At 56.2% G+C, this 14,484-nt stretch overlaps 1 protein-coding gene across 1 annotated transcript in view; it reads right to left on the reverse strand.

The window, feature by feature from the left end:
• The window catches only part of SDK1 (sidekick cell adhesion molecule 1), a 661,119-nt gene that overhangs the window by 206,166 nt on the left and 440,469 nt on the right, over positions 1 to 14,484 (reverse strand). Inside the window, exons 15-16 of the mRNA XM_007942892.1 lie at positions 4,569 to 4,716; positions 3,538 to 3,678 (exon numbers count right to left, since the gene is read on the reverse strand). Of these exons, the coding sequence (XP_007941083.1) occupies positions 3,538 to 3,678; positions 4,569 to 4,716 (289 nt within the window). The remainder of the gene's footprint in view (positions 1 to 3,537; positions 3,679 to 4,568; positions 4,717 to 14,484) is intronic.

A 14,484-nucleotide genomic window follows, 5' to 3' on the forward strand; every position in this document is an offset into this window, starting at 1 on the left:
CACCCACTGCCTGGAGTCTATTGCGACCCACAGCGCCCCTAGAGGACAGAGTGGAACTGCCCAGAGGGTCTCCAAGGCTGTCAGTCTTCATAGAAGCAAAGCCCAAACCACACCCACTGCCATGGAGTCCATTCCGACCCATAGCGCCCCTTGGAAGGAGACCACCTCATTTTCCCCTGCAGATCCGCTGGTGGGTTGGAACCACTGACCTTTTGGAGAACAGACCCATGCTTTAACCACCACACTGCCAGAGCTCCTTGTGAAAACACACAGCACCCCCTAAATATTCCTTGTTTTGGAAAACACTGCTTTTCCACTAACACCCCAATGAAGAAAGCACACTGCATCTTAGCCACTAAGCCTGCAGGGGCGGGTACCTCTGCGCAGGCCTCTGTTTACCACAGAGCAGAGTTTATCTGGGCAGGGGCCATGCTCCGTCTGGGGGAGCCCTGGGGCTCAGCTGTCTTGTGATGCTTGCAGGGTGTGTAAGAGGTCACAGTTGTGATGGCAGCAGCATCCACCTTCTTCTCACTAGTGGAATTTGTTGCCTGGGAGATCATCTGAGCCCGAACTAGAAGATTTTTCACATGGAAATAATCAGGAGAATGTTTTTAAAGGACATAACCCCACACTCCTCTCAAAGAAACACGCTGGCCATTATTATCAATATTTTATTACCATGCACGCATCCTAACTACTTCGTCCGGCTGCAGAAACAAGGGTGATTTATTCTCATTTTGCACTTCCCGGGCACAGGCTGCGGAACAGACACTGGGCTGGGCCCCGGAGGACACAGGCTTGCAAACACAGCTCTGATGTGCAGACCGCAGGCCAATTCAAAGACGTTTCTGAGCACGGTCATCTGGGCATGGCCTTTAATTCCTGGAGACTTTGATATTCACAGGCCCTGGGTAGTGCGTCCTCATTTCAAGGCTTGGTTTAAGCCCCTACCATAGCGATGCTCTCTTTCCCAGCTCAGCTCGACTGACACCATCCCAGGAAATCTTTTTAATGGTCGTAATCCCATAAAACAGAACAGCGTGGCCTGGTCCCATCGGAGAGATGCTTTGAGGACCCTGTGCCCGTGCCCTGCCTCCGTGGGCCGACCTGCAGTCCAGACATGGCACCTTTGCCCAAGGAGACTTTCCCTCCACGCATCACAAAGTGGCAGAGGCCGCCGAATGGTGCTGGCATGGAGGGAGGGCTGCCAAGGGGACACAGATGGTGCTGTTCGTTGGTGAGAACAGGGCAGACGCCAGGGGCTGAGGCTGCGGTGAGGAGCGAGAGGCCATTTTGAGGGAGAACCTCAGGCTTGGGGCAGCAGGAAGCTGGGGCTGTTTACTGGACGGGAGCGAGTCAGGAGCCTGACAGTCCTGGGAACTGTTCTGAAAGCTTCTATAGGAACCAGAGCACCACAGCCCACAGGCCATGGGCCTATGGGCTGGACTCTCAGTCTCCATGTCACCCTTCTTTGAAACAGTGAAGGAGAGTTTGGGGAAGGAGGCAGATGGGCTCGAGTGCTGATTCCAGACTTCCTGGGGCCCCAGGAGCCACATCAGAAGCCCCCTGGGGGCCCTGGGGGAAGCCACGCTGGGCACATGAGGATCTGATGTCAGAGGAAGAACTAGAGCAGGAGGGCATGGGTGGTGACGGCAGACAGGAGCTGACTAAGACCCCAGGACACCAGGGGCACGTGGCTGCTGACATTGTCAGGGGCCATGCAGGCGAGTGCAGCTCACGGGGACCCCATGTCTTGAACTGCCCCCTAGGGTTTCCCGGGCCCTCATCTTGATGGGACAGCTTGCCAGGTCTTTTCTCGGGCTAGGTGAGTTCAAACCATCGACCCTCTGGTCAGCAGCTGAGCACTTAATCCATGACCAAGAAAGATCCCACACCCACTGCCGTGGAGTCCATTCCGACCCACAGCGCCCCTAGAGGACAGAGTGGAACTGCCCACAGGGTCTCCCAGGCTGTCAGTCTTCACAGAAGCAAAGCCCAAACCACACCCACTGCCGTGGAGTCCATTCTGACCCACAGCGCCCCTAGAGGACAGAGGGGAACTGCCCACAGGGTCTCTGAGGCGTCATCTTTACAGAAACAGACATAATTTCCCTTTGACAGTTCTGTGCCTTTTTCCTTTCACTTCTCTCAACAACACGTCACCAACATCACATTCAGTGGGGTTTTAACATTAGCATTAGTTTTGTCAGAGGTCTGTCCTCTCCCCGACACAGCCGGGTTCTGGTCCAGTCTTCCCAACAGCGGTGAGGCCTCTTCTGAGCAAACCAGCCCCTCGGGCCACGTCTGGCTGCCAACGAGCATCTGGTCTGCCCCGTGTTTCAGAATATGTTGGATTCAACTTTAACAACTAAAATGGTGAGATTTCATGTAAAAATCTGAATTTTTTGATCCCTTAGAAACCCTAGAAGAGCTAGCTGGCAATACTGATCAACACAGAACAATAACTACCTTATAGCTAAATCACATGCTTATTTATTGAAAACTACTGCACTTAATAGAAGGAGCCCTGGTGGTGTAGCGGTTAAGCACTCGGCTGCCAACCAAAAGGTCGGCCATTCAAACTTACCAGCGGCGACGAGGAGAAAAGACCTGGTGAGCTACCCCTGCAGAGATTACTGCCCAGGGAACCCCACAGGGCAGCTCTCCTGTGTCCTCTTGGGGCGCTGGAAGTTGGAATTGACTCCATGGCCCCCCACAACAACAGCACAGCTGATGATGGAGTCCCTGGTGGTGGAAACAGTTGACGTGCTGGGCCACGAACCAAAAGTTTCCAAGTTCAAATCCACCCAGGGGGGTCTCAGAAGACAGGCCTGGGGGTGCACTTCTGAAAAAACAGCCCCTGAGAACCCAACAGGGCCCAGTCCTGACCCGACACGTGGTGGGGCTGCCCGGGCCCTGACCTGACAGATGGTGGTGCCGCCTCAGTCGGAGCCCACCAAGTGGCAACTGGGTCTATTTCCAATACAGTGACACCTGGGGAGCCTGGACTCGGGCTGCCTTGGCACCGACACAGGGACCCCCGGGGAGCCGCGTCTAGGGCTGCCCTCCTTTTACGGGTCTCCCACGTTGTCCGCCTGCGGCAGGGTGCAGTCTGCCCCTTTCGACCGCTGCTCTTGGAGGGAAACGTTTGAGCTCTCCTCTGACAGCTTCCACCTGCCATGGGTTCTGACTTGCGCAGGTTTGCGCACGCCCTCGTGAAAACACGTACAGAGTGACCCAGCTCACGGTGAAGAGCCCACCCTGCTCCCTAGCCAGGCCCCTACCCCCCATTCTGCCAAACGTCACCTCGGATGCCTGTTTACTGTGGGTGCACGCCGTGTTGGGTGTGCAGCATCTCAGGGCGGCTGCCCACGTTGGCTCGTGCACTCCGGTTTGCCACAGTCTCCACGCTCCCTAGAGCCCTCACCTGACCCGATTCCCTCAATCCCTAGACACGTTTGAGTCTGTATCCCCGGTGACACAGATGCCTGGCCTTTTGTGACAACCATCGCCACGGGGTGTGTCACGGCTACTTGCCTCAGGATGTACCCACGCAGGGCCCCGTTGTGCTCAGATTCCGGGGGTGGCTGCCACTGCACCATGATGGACTGGTTGGTACGCCCGCTGGCCACTATATTTTTCGGGGGAGCACTGGGTGGCTCCTCGGGCAACATCAACCTGAAAATCAAAGATAGGAAGGGGAGCGCAACGTCAGTGCCAGAAGCGGCAGGCACTCCCCTACGGCCCCACACCTGCCGAGTCCCAAGCCTGCTTCCTCCAACAGGCGACAAGGTAGCAAGCACACAGCTGATCCCTCTGAAGAAGGACTCACAGACATCAACCGGACAGAAAAATCAGTGAAGCCAGCAACCAGGCCCACAGGGAGGCGAGCGGATTGTGTGTAAACGGCCCACAGCACCTTCACTGTTTACAAGGGTGAGGAGCCTGACAGAGCTGGCCCTGGGCCCACTGGCGGTGCCTCCTGCCAAACCGTTTGCTTTGGCTTTCGATACAGGTCCACCTTCCACTCTTAGAAAAAGGCTGTTTGGGTCTCGAATGCTCTGAAGTTCCAACCCCGGGGATGCTCAGGTTGGCGAGGGTGGGCCCAGGGGGATTCGATGAAGCCATCTTCCTGGTCGGACTGGGGCAGCTCTCCAGGGATGGCTGAGGGGAGGGCGCTGTGGAAGGGCACATGGCGCCAACCCTGGACGCATTCCGCTCTGCCTCAGCACTGCTGGGGGCTGCTTGCAGAGACAGTGGTGCCGGCAGGAAGGACGCACAAAGGGTATGAGAAATGTGTCGACTCTTAATTTCATGTACACAGGGCTGTGCTGTCGGGGACAATTCACGTAGGCACAGCCAGACACCGCGGGGGACTAAGACCTTCCCTTGGAGCGGTTAGGAAACGCAGCCAGGTCACCTCCGTCCGAGCGTCCCATCTTTGGGACATTTCTGCCCAGGTGTTGTCTGTGTTACTATGCAGTTGACCAGTCCGACCGCCTCCCTCCACCTCAGCCGAGGCCCTCAGACGCACTGCTTGGGAGCCGCAGGGATTCCACGCTCAGTACCTGCCCGTCTCTGTGCTGTACTGGCCCTTGCCCACTTGGTTCACGGCGCACACCCGGAACTGGTAGGTGCGAGCAGGCGTCAGGCCTCTCACAGTGACTCCTGTCATTTCAGGGCCAACATTCGACAGGTGTACCTTCCACGGAGAGTCTAAGAAAACAAGCAGAGCAAATACAAACTCGTGTAAGTACGTATCAGAGTGAGAAGTGGACACAGACGTGTTGTCCAGAACTTGAAATCCCCATGAATAAACCCCTGAAACCACTGCCCTGAGACTGTCCTTGAACCTTAAAATCTCCCCTGAAGGCCTCTTAAACCGAACAATGGTTTAGCTTAACTCAAACTAAGAAGGCAAACCCACTGCCATGGAGTGGATTCTGACTCATAGGGACCCCTGTTGGGTTTCTAAGGCTGTAAATATTTACTGAAGTGATTGCCCCATCTTCCTCCCGGGAGCAGCTGGTGGGTTTCAACCGCTGACCTTCTGTTAGCAGCCAAATGCCTTCCCCACTGTTAACATGTAAGTAAACATGTCTGCCTTATGCTCTTTTAAGAATGATCTTATAGGATCGAATGGTCAACAACAACTCAAAAGGTTAGATGGGAAGTTTAGGGACAGTGAGCTTATATGAATGGGGGGGGGCATGTGGACAAGGAGGGAGAGAATGTCCACACTACTCAGAGGATGTCACCCAGGCCATTGACTGGCACCCACATCACTGACTGGCACCCGTGCCTCTGATTGGCATGTGTCGACATGGCTGGATTGGTGTGTGTTCTCGACAACAACAAAATAAATAGTTAAAGAGATGTGCTCCCATCAGTCACCTCCCTGGCTCACCATGACAGCTGCGGGCGGTCCAGCTGTTGTCCCCACTTAGGGGATGTGGACGCTGACCCTCATGGCTGTGCAGCCAGTCGCCAGGAGCCAGGTGTCACCTTGGGTTCCCACTTCCATCTCCCCGTGTAGACACCACCAGGTAAAGTGATTATATTGTTCAGCTCCCACACAGCGGCTCAAACAGAGCCCAGATACCCTTAACCCCCACATTCAATATGTGAGCGGGAACCATCTCGGACTCCCACGGTTGGTGGACTGCAAACGTGTCACCAGAGCAGGAATGCGGCATATGCCGCCGACCGAGAAATAAAAACTATAGTCATTAACATTTTAATAAAAGAGGAAATTAGCATGGCGCAGGCAGCTGGGCCATCTGCTTGGCAGCCCGTGGCGCGTGCCCCTTGGCAGCCCGTGGCACCGGGAGGGGCCGAGGCTGCAGCCAGTTGAGCGTACGCCCCTCTCAGCTTCCGGGCAGGTGTGCGGAGCCAGTGCCAGCCCAGCGCTCCCGCCTGCGAGGCCGCAGAAGCTCTGCCGGGACCCGGAACCGCAGCAGTGCAAGAAAGCAGACTTTGAACACGCGTTTCTGTCTGATCCTTCCAGCGCAGGGTGCCCCGGGATGAACAAGACGGGGCAGGCCGTCTCGCCTCCTCCACCAGCACGCAATCAGAATTGCTCAGAGGCTTGGACCGCATTTTCAAGTATTAGTGAAGTGAGAAGGGGGCCAGAGAGTGGGGACGGGGTTCTCTTGGGAATGAAATCTCTCTGTCATTCCTCTGAAGCGCTCCTAAAGCCCTGTTCTCACAGCCCTGGCACGGTCACAAGGTGACACGTGGTTTTCCCGTGCTTCCACACCCGCTCAGAGTCCAGACAGTGCTCGGGTCTTGCTCACACATTACATACAACCTCTGCTCTGAATGGCCTTCACCAGGACCCTCCACAAGCCTGGGCCACTGCGTTCGTCAGAAACGAACCCCCGTTCCTTGCAGACACCAGAAGTAGCCACGGGCCTCTCCTAGTGAAGCCACCTGTTGACACACACAGGAGGGACACCCATCACCAGGGCAGGTGTGCTCACCTGTGCCTGAACTAAAAGGTAGCTCCTCGGAGGCATGAGGCCAGTTGATGAAGGTTGAATCTTTATTTCAAATATGGTTGCTTCCAAGAATGGCTTCATGGGAACACAGTCCACACAACCAGCCAGCCAGCCAGGCCGGTACCCCTGGCTTTCCATTTCCAGTGGTGTGTGTGATCTACGTACTAGGTGGACAAGGGTCACCTTTATGTTTCCTTAAAAGAAAACTATAATGTGTGACTCCCCAATTAGCCATGGAAAAACCTCCCTGTGGCGCAGTAAATTACCTGGTATGGCTTTTCTAGCCGTAAGTCTTTGTAAACTCTGTGGTGGAATTTGCTCTGAGCAACTGAGTAGCTCCTGATCATTAAAGCTATCCACCTGGGGTATTTCTGTTGGGAGTGGCACAAAATGGTGTTCTGGGAAGCTCCCTCTCTCTCAGGTGCTTAGAGTTCTGATGTTATGATTGGTTGGTTTGGCCACTCTGCCAGCCTCAAAAGGAGGCCTCCTAGAGGCAGAGGTCTCGCTGAAGGCTGGTTGAGGAAGACGTGCTGCTGAAAGAGACATGCGCTGCTGGGAAAGAGACGTGGCTGAGAGACGGTGGGCTGGGAGAGAGACTGAGTGTTCTTCCTGAACTTGAATTGTAGCCTGGTGCTTCCCTAATAAACCCCGTAATCTGTGAGTTCTGCGTGGCCACTGCAGTGAATTATTGAACCCAGGAGAGAGGTGGTGGATGCTTTGGGAGGAACAGCTGGTGAAAGGGCTGGAGGGAGGCAGCATGTCTGGCCTTGCAGGAATAGGCCTTGGGCTACTGATGGTGATCCTGTCTTCCTCTTGTGGGGTTAGAGGAGGTCAGAAGGTATGGCCTCCTTGCCCCTTAAGTACACCCCAAGCTCCCATTCCACGTGGGCCATCCAGAACCTCCTGGGATCATCACACATGGCCTGGTGACCAGGTTCTGAGCAGGCCGCCCTTACAGATGAGGGGTGTCTGTCAACAGGATGGAATGGCCTGCCTCTCATCTCATCAGCGCAGCTTGATTTGCTGGGCATGAACCAGGGTCTCTCCAGGGATCAAGGTCTCTCCATGCCAAATCCAGCTTCCTTGGGGACAGGGTGTCCATTGTGAGGACAACTGTATGTGGTGGACAAACGTGTAGAGCAGGGGCTGCCCACTGGCTCTTCCACTGACGGCCGATAGATTCTGTCTGAGCCTTATCTGTGAACATGGGACAGTAATGCAAAACCCCCATGGACAGCTAGAGTATGAAACAGGGTCACGCACATCAGAGACGGAGCACAAAGCCCAGCCTGGGCTGGACCCCTGCGCGGGGGTTTCCACTCCTGCTTTCTCCACCCTGCTCTAGGCCCCGGGGACCTCCATGAACTGCCTGGGACCCCCTGCCCTCTGGCTGTCTCTGGAGAGTGACGCCAGGGTTCTCACTCCCCATGAGGTGCCTTAGTTCATCCGTGTCCTTTATCCGGTGCTCAGGGCCCTTCTCAGAGGGCCTCTCAACCCAACCACTCCCTCTGGGCTCTGAGATCCCGTCTCTCCGACTCAGGTGCAAATCGCTCTGTGGCTCCCCATCCCCCACACCTCTGTAAATACTCCCTTTGTGGGAAACTCCTCCCTGATCATGGTGCTTGGAGAATCCCGTCTGTTTGCTGTCGGGACCCCGGCAGACCCACTGCTCAGTAAAACTTATCTTCCGTCCTTCCTCCATCTCGCAGTGCCTGTAGGGAAACAGCTCGCCTGCCGAGTCGACACAAGGCGAAGAACCGTGGGTGCAGCAAACAGAGAAAGTCGAAAGGGCAGTGCTGTAATCAGTTGGCTGAAGTAACTTAATCACAACAGGGCAGGGGCAGAGCCCAGGGTCTTCCGTGCTGTCCGTCCTGGACAGAGACGCATCCACAGAATACAGTGCCCACGGCCAGCACTGGGATCGCGCCCCTGTCAGACACCGGCCACCCATCCTGTAGACCACTTCACCATCATGTCAGCTCAAAACCACATGCCGAGTACGTCCATGTTTTACTTCCCACACTCGGGCACTCCACGGACATGACAACGACCCCTTCCTTGATTTCACGGATGACAACTAACACACTCCACGCTCATCCAGGCGGCCTCTCAGACACAGAAGTGCTAGCTGTACTCACTGCGTGTTCTCCGCAGCTGGTGATGGGAACTGGGACAGTTCATAGCAACTGTTCCGTGGGCCCTGGCCAGTGGTGCCCCGGGCACGCACCCTGTCTCCACCCTTAAATACGTTCTGCTCCCAGCCTCCGCCCGATGGAGCCCTCCATCATTTGTTCACTTGGAGCACAAACACGTCTTCAAAGTGCGCAGCTCAAGTCATGGGATCCACAACACTCGCTACGGATGACGGGCTGGTTAGTCTCTGCCGTGCCTCGGAGCTCTGCTCAGCCCGTCAGCGGGGTCCAGGGCACTGTGTTCACTGTGTTCTACTAGGACATAAAGATCCGGCTGGAAGCGAGATCACACGGAAAACTGACACAAATGGACCGCGCCGTCTCACGGCGCCTATCTGCACCCAAACAAACGGCGTGGGGAGGCTGTGGTGCTTCCCAGCCCGGGATGGTGAACCCACTGAGAACGGGGAGGACAGACACAGCCAGTCTGTTCCTGACAACCACAGGCGACGGCCCAGCAAGGGTCTGCTCCTGGACCACGGATGACACGGGAACAGACGTGTGGCACTAAAGCCCAACGACCAACGCTGTCAACTGTCACCTAGTCAGGGTGCTGAGGGGAGGCTGTGGGACCCATGCCGGCCCGGGACCCCTCATCCACTTCCAGATGGGGCCTGAGGTGCAGCAAGCACCCCCCAGCTGAAGAGAAGGGCCTGTTGGCTTCTTCCACGCTCATCTGGACAGCAGAAGAGAAGCAGACGGTAACAGCTGGCTCCCCAGAGGTGAAGTCCACTTCCTTGCAAGATTCTGTTAGAAGCGACCAGGAGAACGAAAGGAACAGCCCCTTTGGTGGCCCAGTGGAAGTTCAGGCCGGAGCAGGTAGGTGTGGGGCGTTCAGAACAGACTGCACTTTGGAATGAAGACTGACGTCCTCTGGGAAGACGTCAAAGTGGTGGTGGTGTGGTCGTAGGCTCTCGAGTCGATTCCAACTCACAGCGACCCCGTGTGAAAGAACAGAACCGCCCGGAGGCTTTCCTAGGCTGTGGTCTTTACGTGAGCAGATTCCCAGGTTTCTCTCCTACAGAACCGCTGGGTGAGTTTGAACCATTAACCTTTAGGTTAGCAGCCAAGCCCTTAACTGCTGGGCCACCAAGGCTCTTTTGTCAAAGCATGACGTGTATCTGAACAGCATCACTATATAAACACACGTGAAAGACTCCTGAGACTTGGCCCTGTTCCTGGTAACACTGAGAGGCCAGGATGAGACCACAGGAGGGCGGGGTCTCAGCCTGGGACAGAGAAGCTGAGGCCGGCACAGAACAGAGGGAAGAAGCGGTAGGAAGTGGGTGGTGTTTTCCGCCAGAAACAAAGCACTGAGGGCAGACAGGACACGGCGTGACATCCTTCACTTGGGGAAGGCCCCCTCCATGTCACATGCCTTTATTTAGGGGAACAGTGAAAGGCTACAGCATCCGGGAAGAAAACGCTGCCATCTCTCTTCCTGTTGAGAACTAAAGTGCTGAGACTCACTAAGGGGCATAAACCAGACCCTCTGCCAGGGACCTGCCACACTGACCCCCGCAGCTGGGCCCACCCGGCAGCATGCATCCCGAGCCGCGGGCCCAGGCACCAAAGCTGGCTGCCAGTGGCTGGGGCTCCAGCAGCCAACACGGAGACCCACGGGGGGGTGGGCCCTGGGGGGAGAAGCATTTCCTCCAGAGAAGTGGGAGGAGGTGGGGGGCAGAGCCTGGAGGTCCAGATGCCCCAGAGGGCTCAGCCGTGGGCTGGGGACCCCTTGTGACAATGGCTGTGACCCCGAGAGAGCATCGGGCTGAGGGCCAGGCCGGCAGCGGATGACCCTCCTGGGAGAAAGCTACCTTAGCTCTGCGGCACTGTTAGAGCAGGGCGCCGCCGGGGGCGCCGCAGGGGGGGGGCTGAGGAACAGAAACTCATTTCTCACCGTTCGGGAGGCGAGCGGTCTGAGTGCCCTTGGCCCTAGGGAAGGCTTGTGCTCTGTACACTCAGGGAAAGGTCCTTGTCCAGCTCCTTGGCGGTCCTTGGTGATCTCCAAGTGGCATCTTCCCCGTCCGGGCTTCCTTGCTTCTGGCCTTCACCTGACCCTTTATATCTCACAGGTGGTTGGCGGAAGACACACCCTCCAGTGACATGCCTCATTAGCATAAGTAAAACACTATTCCCAAAGGGGCTTGCAGGCCAGGTGCGGCGTGAGGACTCAGGACTCACCTTCGACCCAGAACAGAAGCAGACAGCTTGGGAGACGAGCAGTAGGGGTCAGTCCGCGGTGTGCCCTGGAGGCCCCGGGAAGGACGATGCCCCCCCGCAGCCTCTGCCTCTCACCTGAGGGCAGAGCTAGCCCGGGAGTGAATCCCGAGGCCTCCTCGCAGGCGCTCTCTTAGCCAGCAGTGGCCTCTGCAAACACCTCTGACAGGCTCCGTCTCCCTGAATCAGCGTGAAATGGGAGCCCGAGCCACTAACGGGAGGTTCAGGAAGCAAAAGCCCGGAGAGGGACGAGCTGACCGGAAAGCACTTACCCCGGCGTGGGCTCCACTTCGAGAACGCCAGAGCGACCTGTCGCACAAAGGTCACAGTCTGCCATTTTGCCAGGAAAACGGTTCAGAGCTGTGCCCTGTAAGTGATGACGGTGGGCAGGAATGGAGGGGTTCGGCACGTTGTGTGGTGACGGGAGCACTGGAGAAATGGCTGCACGGACAGACGTGGGTGACGACGGACCCCGAGAGGGGAGAGACAGAGTGGCTCAGCAACCTTGAGAAGGAAGAGCCTGGCCGGGGGCTTGGGAGCGGCCCTGGGCCTGAAGTGCCTCTAAGCTAGTCTCTGGACCAGCAGCCGATGCCACCACGCCGTGCCGAGAGAAGGGGCGGGTGGGTGCAGCAGGGAGCAGACCACTGCGGGTGCTGAGGGCGGGCCTAGCCGGAGCACAGGGCCTGGGGAACACTGTCTCTTGCATCCCTCAGCAACATCTCAATCGTGGCACACGCCATCGAGCTGGTCAAGGAGGCGTCCCCGGCTCTGCCCCCGTGTCCACGGGGCTGCCATCCGCCTAGGCCCAGGCTGGAGAAATTCAGGAGTCTGGATCTTCTTCAAACGGTCCTCCCGCCCTCCCGCTCTGTCCAGCACCTCTGATCCACACGCCAGGACGGCGGGGTCAGTTTGCCCCAGGGCCTGTCTGTGCTGTGGCCCACCCTCTGCTCAGGCCTCCTCCAGCCCTTCCGTTCCCAGCAGGCCTCCCTTCCCCGTGGGGGACAGCACACTGGTTGCTAGCAGTGGCCGCCTCTTGGCGGAGGGGACAACAAAGTCTCCTTTGTTCGTGTCTGTAATTATCATCCAGCTCCAATGAGCATGTGTTGCTTTGTACTTAAAAAATGTAATGAAAACACCATGCTAAGGAAGTAAGTCGGCTGTGCAAGGGCCCATACGGTTTGATCTCACATGAAATAAACAAGAGTACAGAAACGGAAGATTCGTAGGTTACCAGGGGAGGGAGGCAGGACGACTGGCTGTGTGCTTTGAGGACACTGAGTTCATGTAAGTGGTGGCGGAGTGATTTGGAAAAGGATGGAGAATTGTACGTAACTGTAGGTCACAGGAGGGACCAGTCCCTGGGGAATGACATGCTCGGAGGAGGATAGCAGAAAAGAGGGAGCCCCTCGGTGAGATGGACGGACAATGGCTGCAGCGCTGGGCTCCACACAGCAACGACTGGGCGGGCGGCACAGGCCCTGCAAGGCTCTGTTCTCTGCCCACGGGGTGCTGTGAGGCAGAGCTGGCTCGATGGCACCTGACAACAACGTGTGTGTGTGTGTGGAGGTGTGTGTGCATATATAGGTCAAACCAAACTCACCGCCGTCGAGTCGGACTCGACTCACAGTGACCTCTCCTTGGGTTTCCGAGGCGGTATCACTACGGAAGTAGATTGCCCAACCTTCCTTCCGAGGAGTGGCTGATGGGTTTGAACCACCAGCCTTCTGGTTAGCAGTTAAATGCCTTAGGCACTATACCACTAGAGCTCCCCATATATACAGATATATATACATCTCTCTCTCTCTCTCTCTCTCTCTATAGATATGTATAGATACAGATATGTGTGTGCATGTGTGTATGTGTGTATGGAGCCCTGGTGGCACAACAGTTAAGTGCTCAGCTGTTAACTGAAGGTTGGTAGTTCTAACCCACCAGGTGTTCCGTGGAAGAAAGATGTGGCAGTCTGCTTTGGTAAAGGTTACAGCCTTGGAAACTCCATAGGGCAGTTATCAAAGTATTTCACACACCAGGTGAATTAAAGAGTTAAATAGATCAAAAATTAACCCTTTACAAACAAGGTGAAAACCTATAAGAATATTTACGTTAAGCTGGATCGTGTTGAAATACTTGAACATACAGGTAATGACAAAAATCATAATGGAAAACATCAAGAGATTCAACAACATAAAAAGCAAACCACTTCTGTAAGTCAAGAACAATATCTAAAACATAAGGGTAAAAAACAAGTAGAAAAATCCTTGTCACCCACGAGCAGTGGAGAGGAGAGTGGCGTTGTACCTCCCGAAGGAGACGTTGCCGTAAGAGGGGAGCAGACGGAGCAGCTCTCAGCTGCTAACCTACCAGGCGTCTGCACGAGGCAGGCCTGGCAATCTACACAGGTCACAGCCATTGAAAACCCACATGGGGTCTCTGTGAGTTGGAGTCAGTTTGATGCTTTTGAAGGAGCTGACCAGGCAAAGGCAGGGGGTTGATGGAGGAAGGGCATGTCCCTCACTGAGCGGGTGGAGGCACTGGCACCTGGTGTGTGCAGGGAGCTACGTGCATGTGGAGCCTGACACGCCTGGCATGGATGGCTGGAGAGGAACCCAGAGAAGCAGGGGGCGGCCTGGTGAGCAAAGGCCCGATTCACTGTGCTGCGGACGTCTAGGGTCTGTTCTTTCAGCCGTGGGATTTCCAGATGAGTGGGCATTTGGGCTGGTGAGCCGGTTTCAGGGTGGGCATGAGACAGCATCGCCAGGCTGTGTGTCACGTCCCAGAACAGTCTGGAGTGACCGTGACAACGACAGACAAAACCAAGCCTCTTGGCCAAGCCCCCTCCTGGGCCTGCCTCTGAGGAGCCCAGAAACGTCCCCAGCAGGGAGTTACGCGGTCATAACCGTGCTGTGCAGAACTCCCTCTGAGGGCTGAATGAAGACGGACAGAAGCGTGGGTAGGCGCGGTGCTGGGGCAGTGTTTGCAGGGACAGGGAAGGCAAGTGGGTGATAAGAATGGACGAGGACCCAGCAACTGAGGGGTCTATCGCCCGTTCGTTGGTGGGGAGTCAAGAATGACCTCCACGCTCCCACCTCGGAAGAATAGCAAGCTTCTGGGGGGAGGGAGGACCATGAGCCCCACGTTAGACATTCACAGCTCGACGTGAGATGTGGGCTTGGGGATCCGGATGACATTTGGTCATGTGACTCCGAGGCTCAGGGGGAGAGGCCCAGGTTGGGAGTTGCTAGCAGGTGGGTGAGAGGTGAGCCAGAAGTGGAGGTAAGATCCCCTCAGGGGACCATGTGTGCAGTGGGATGGATCGCATGTGTATAGCCATGTTCCAGCCGTGGTCCTGTAAGACCCCCCAAATGACTGGGTGGGGCTACGCAAATAAGGTGCATGGAACCCCAACCTGGGGACCTGGCTACTGAGGAGAGACAGCAGCAGAGTGCATCCTCTGGACGTGGGATTCCTGCACTGAGAACCTCCTAGACCCAGGAGACAGAGAGGGAGAGAGAGAAAGGCAGAGAGAGAGAAAGGCAGAGAGAGAGAGAAAGAGAGGGAGAGAGAGAGAGAGA

Source organism: Orycteropus afer, unplaced genomic scaffold (genome assembly GCF_000298275.1).
Source record: "Orycteropus afer afer isolate SDZICR_OR568_19922 unplaced genomic scaffold, OryAfe1.0 scaffold00006, whole genome shotgun sequence".
Taxonomy (NCBI): Eukaryota; Metazoa; Chordata; class Mammalia; order Tubulidentata; family Orycteropodidae; genus Orycteropus; species Orycteropus afer.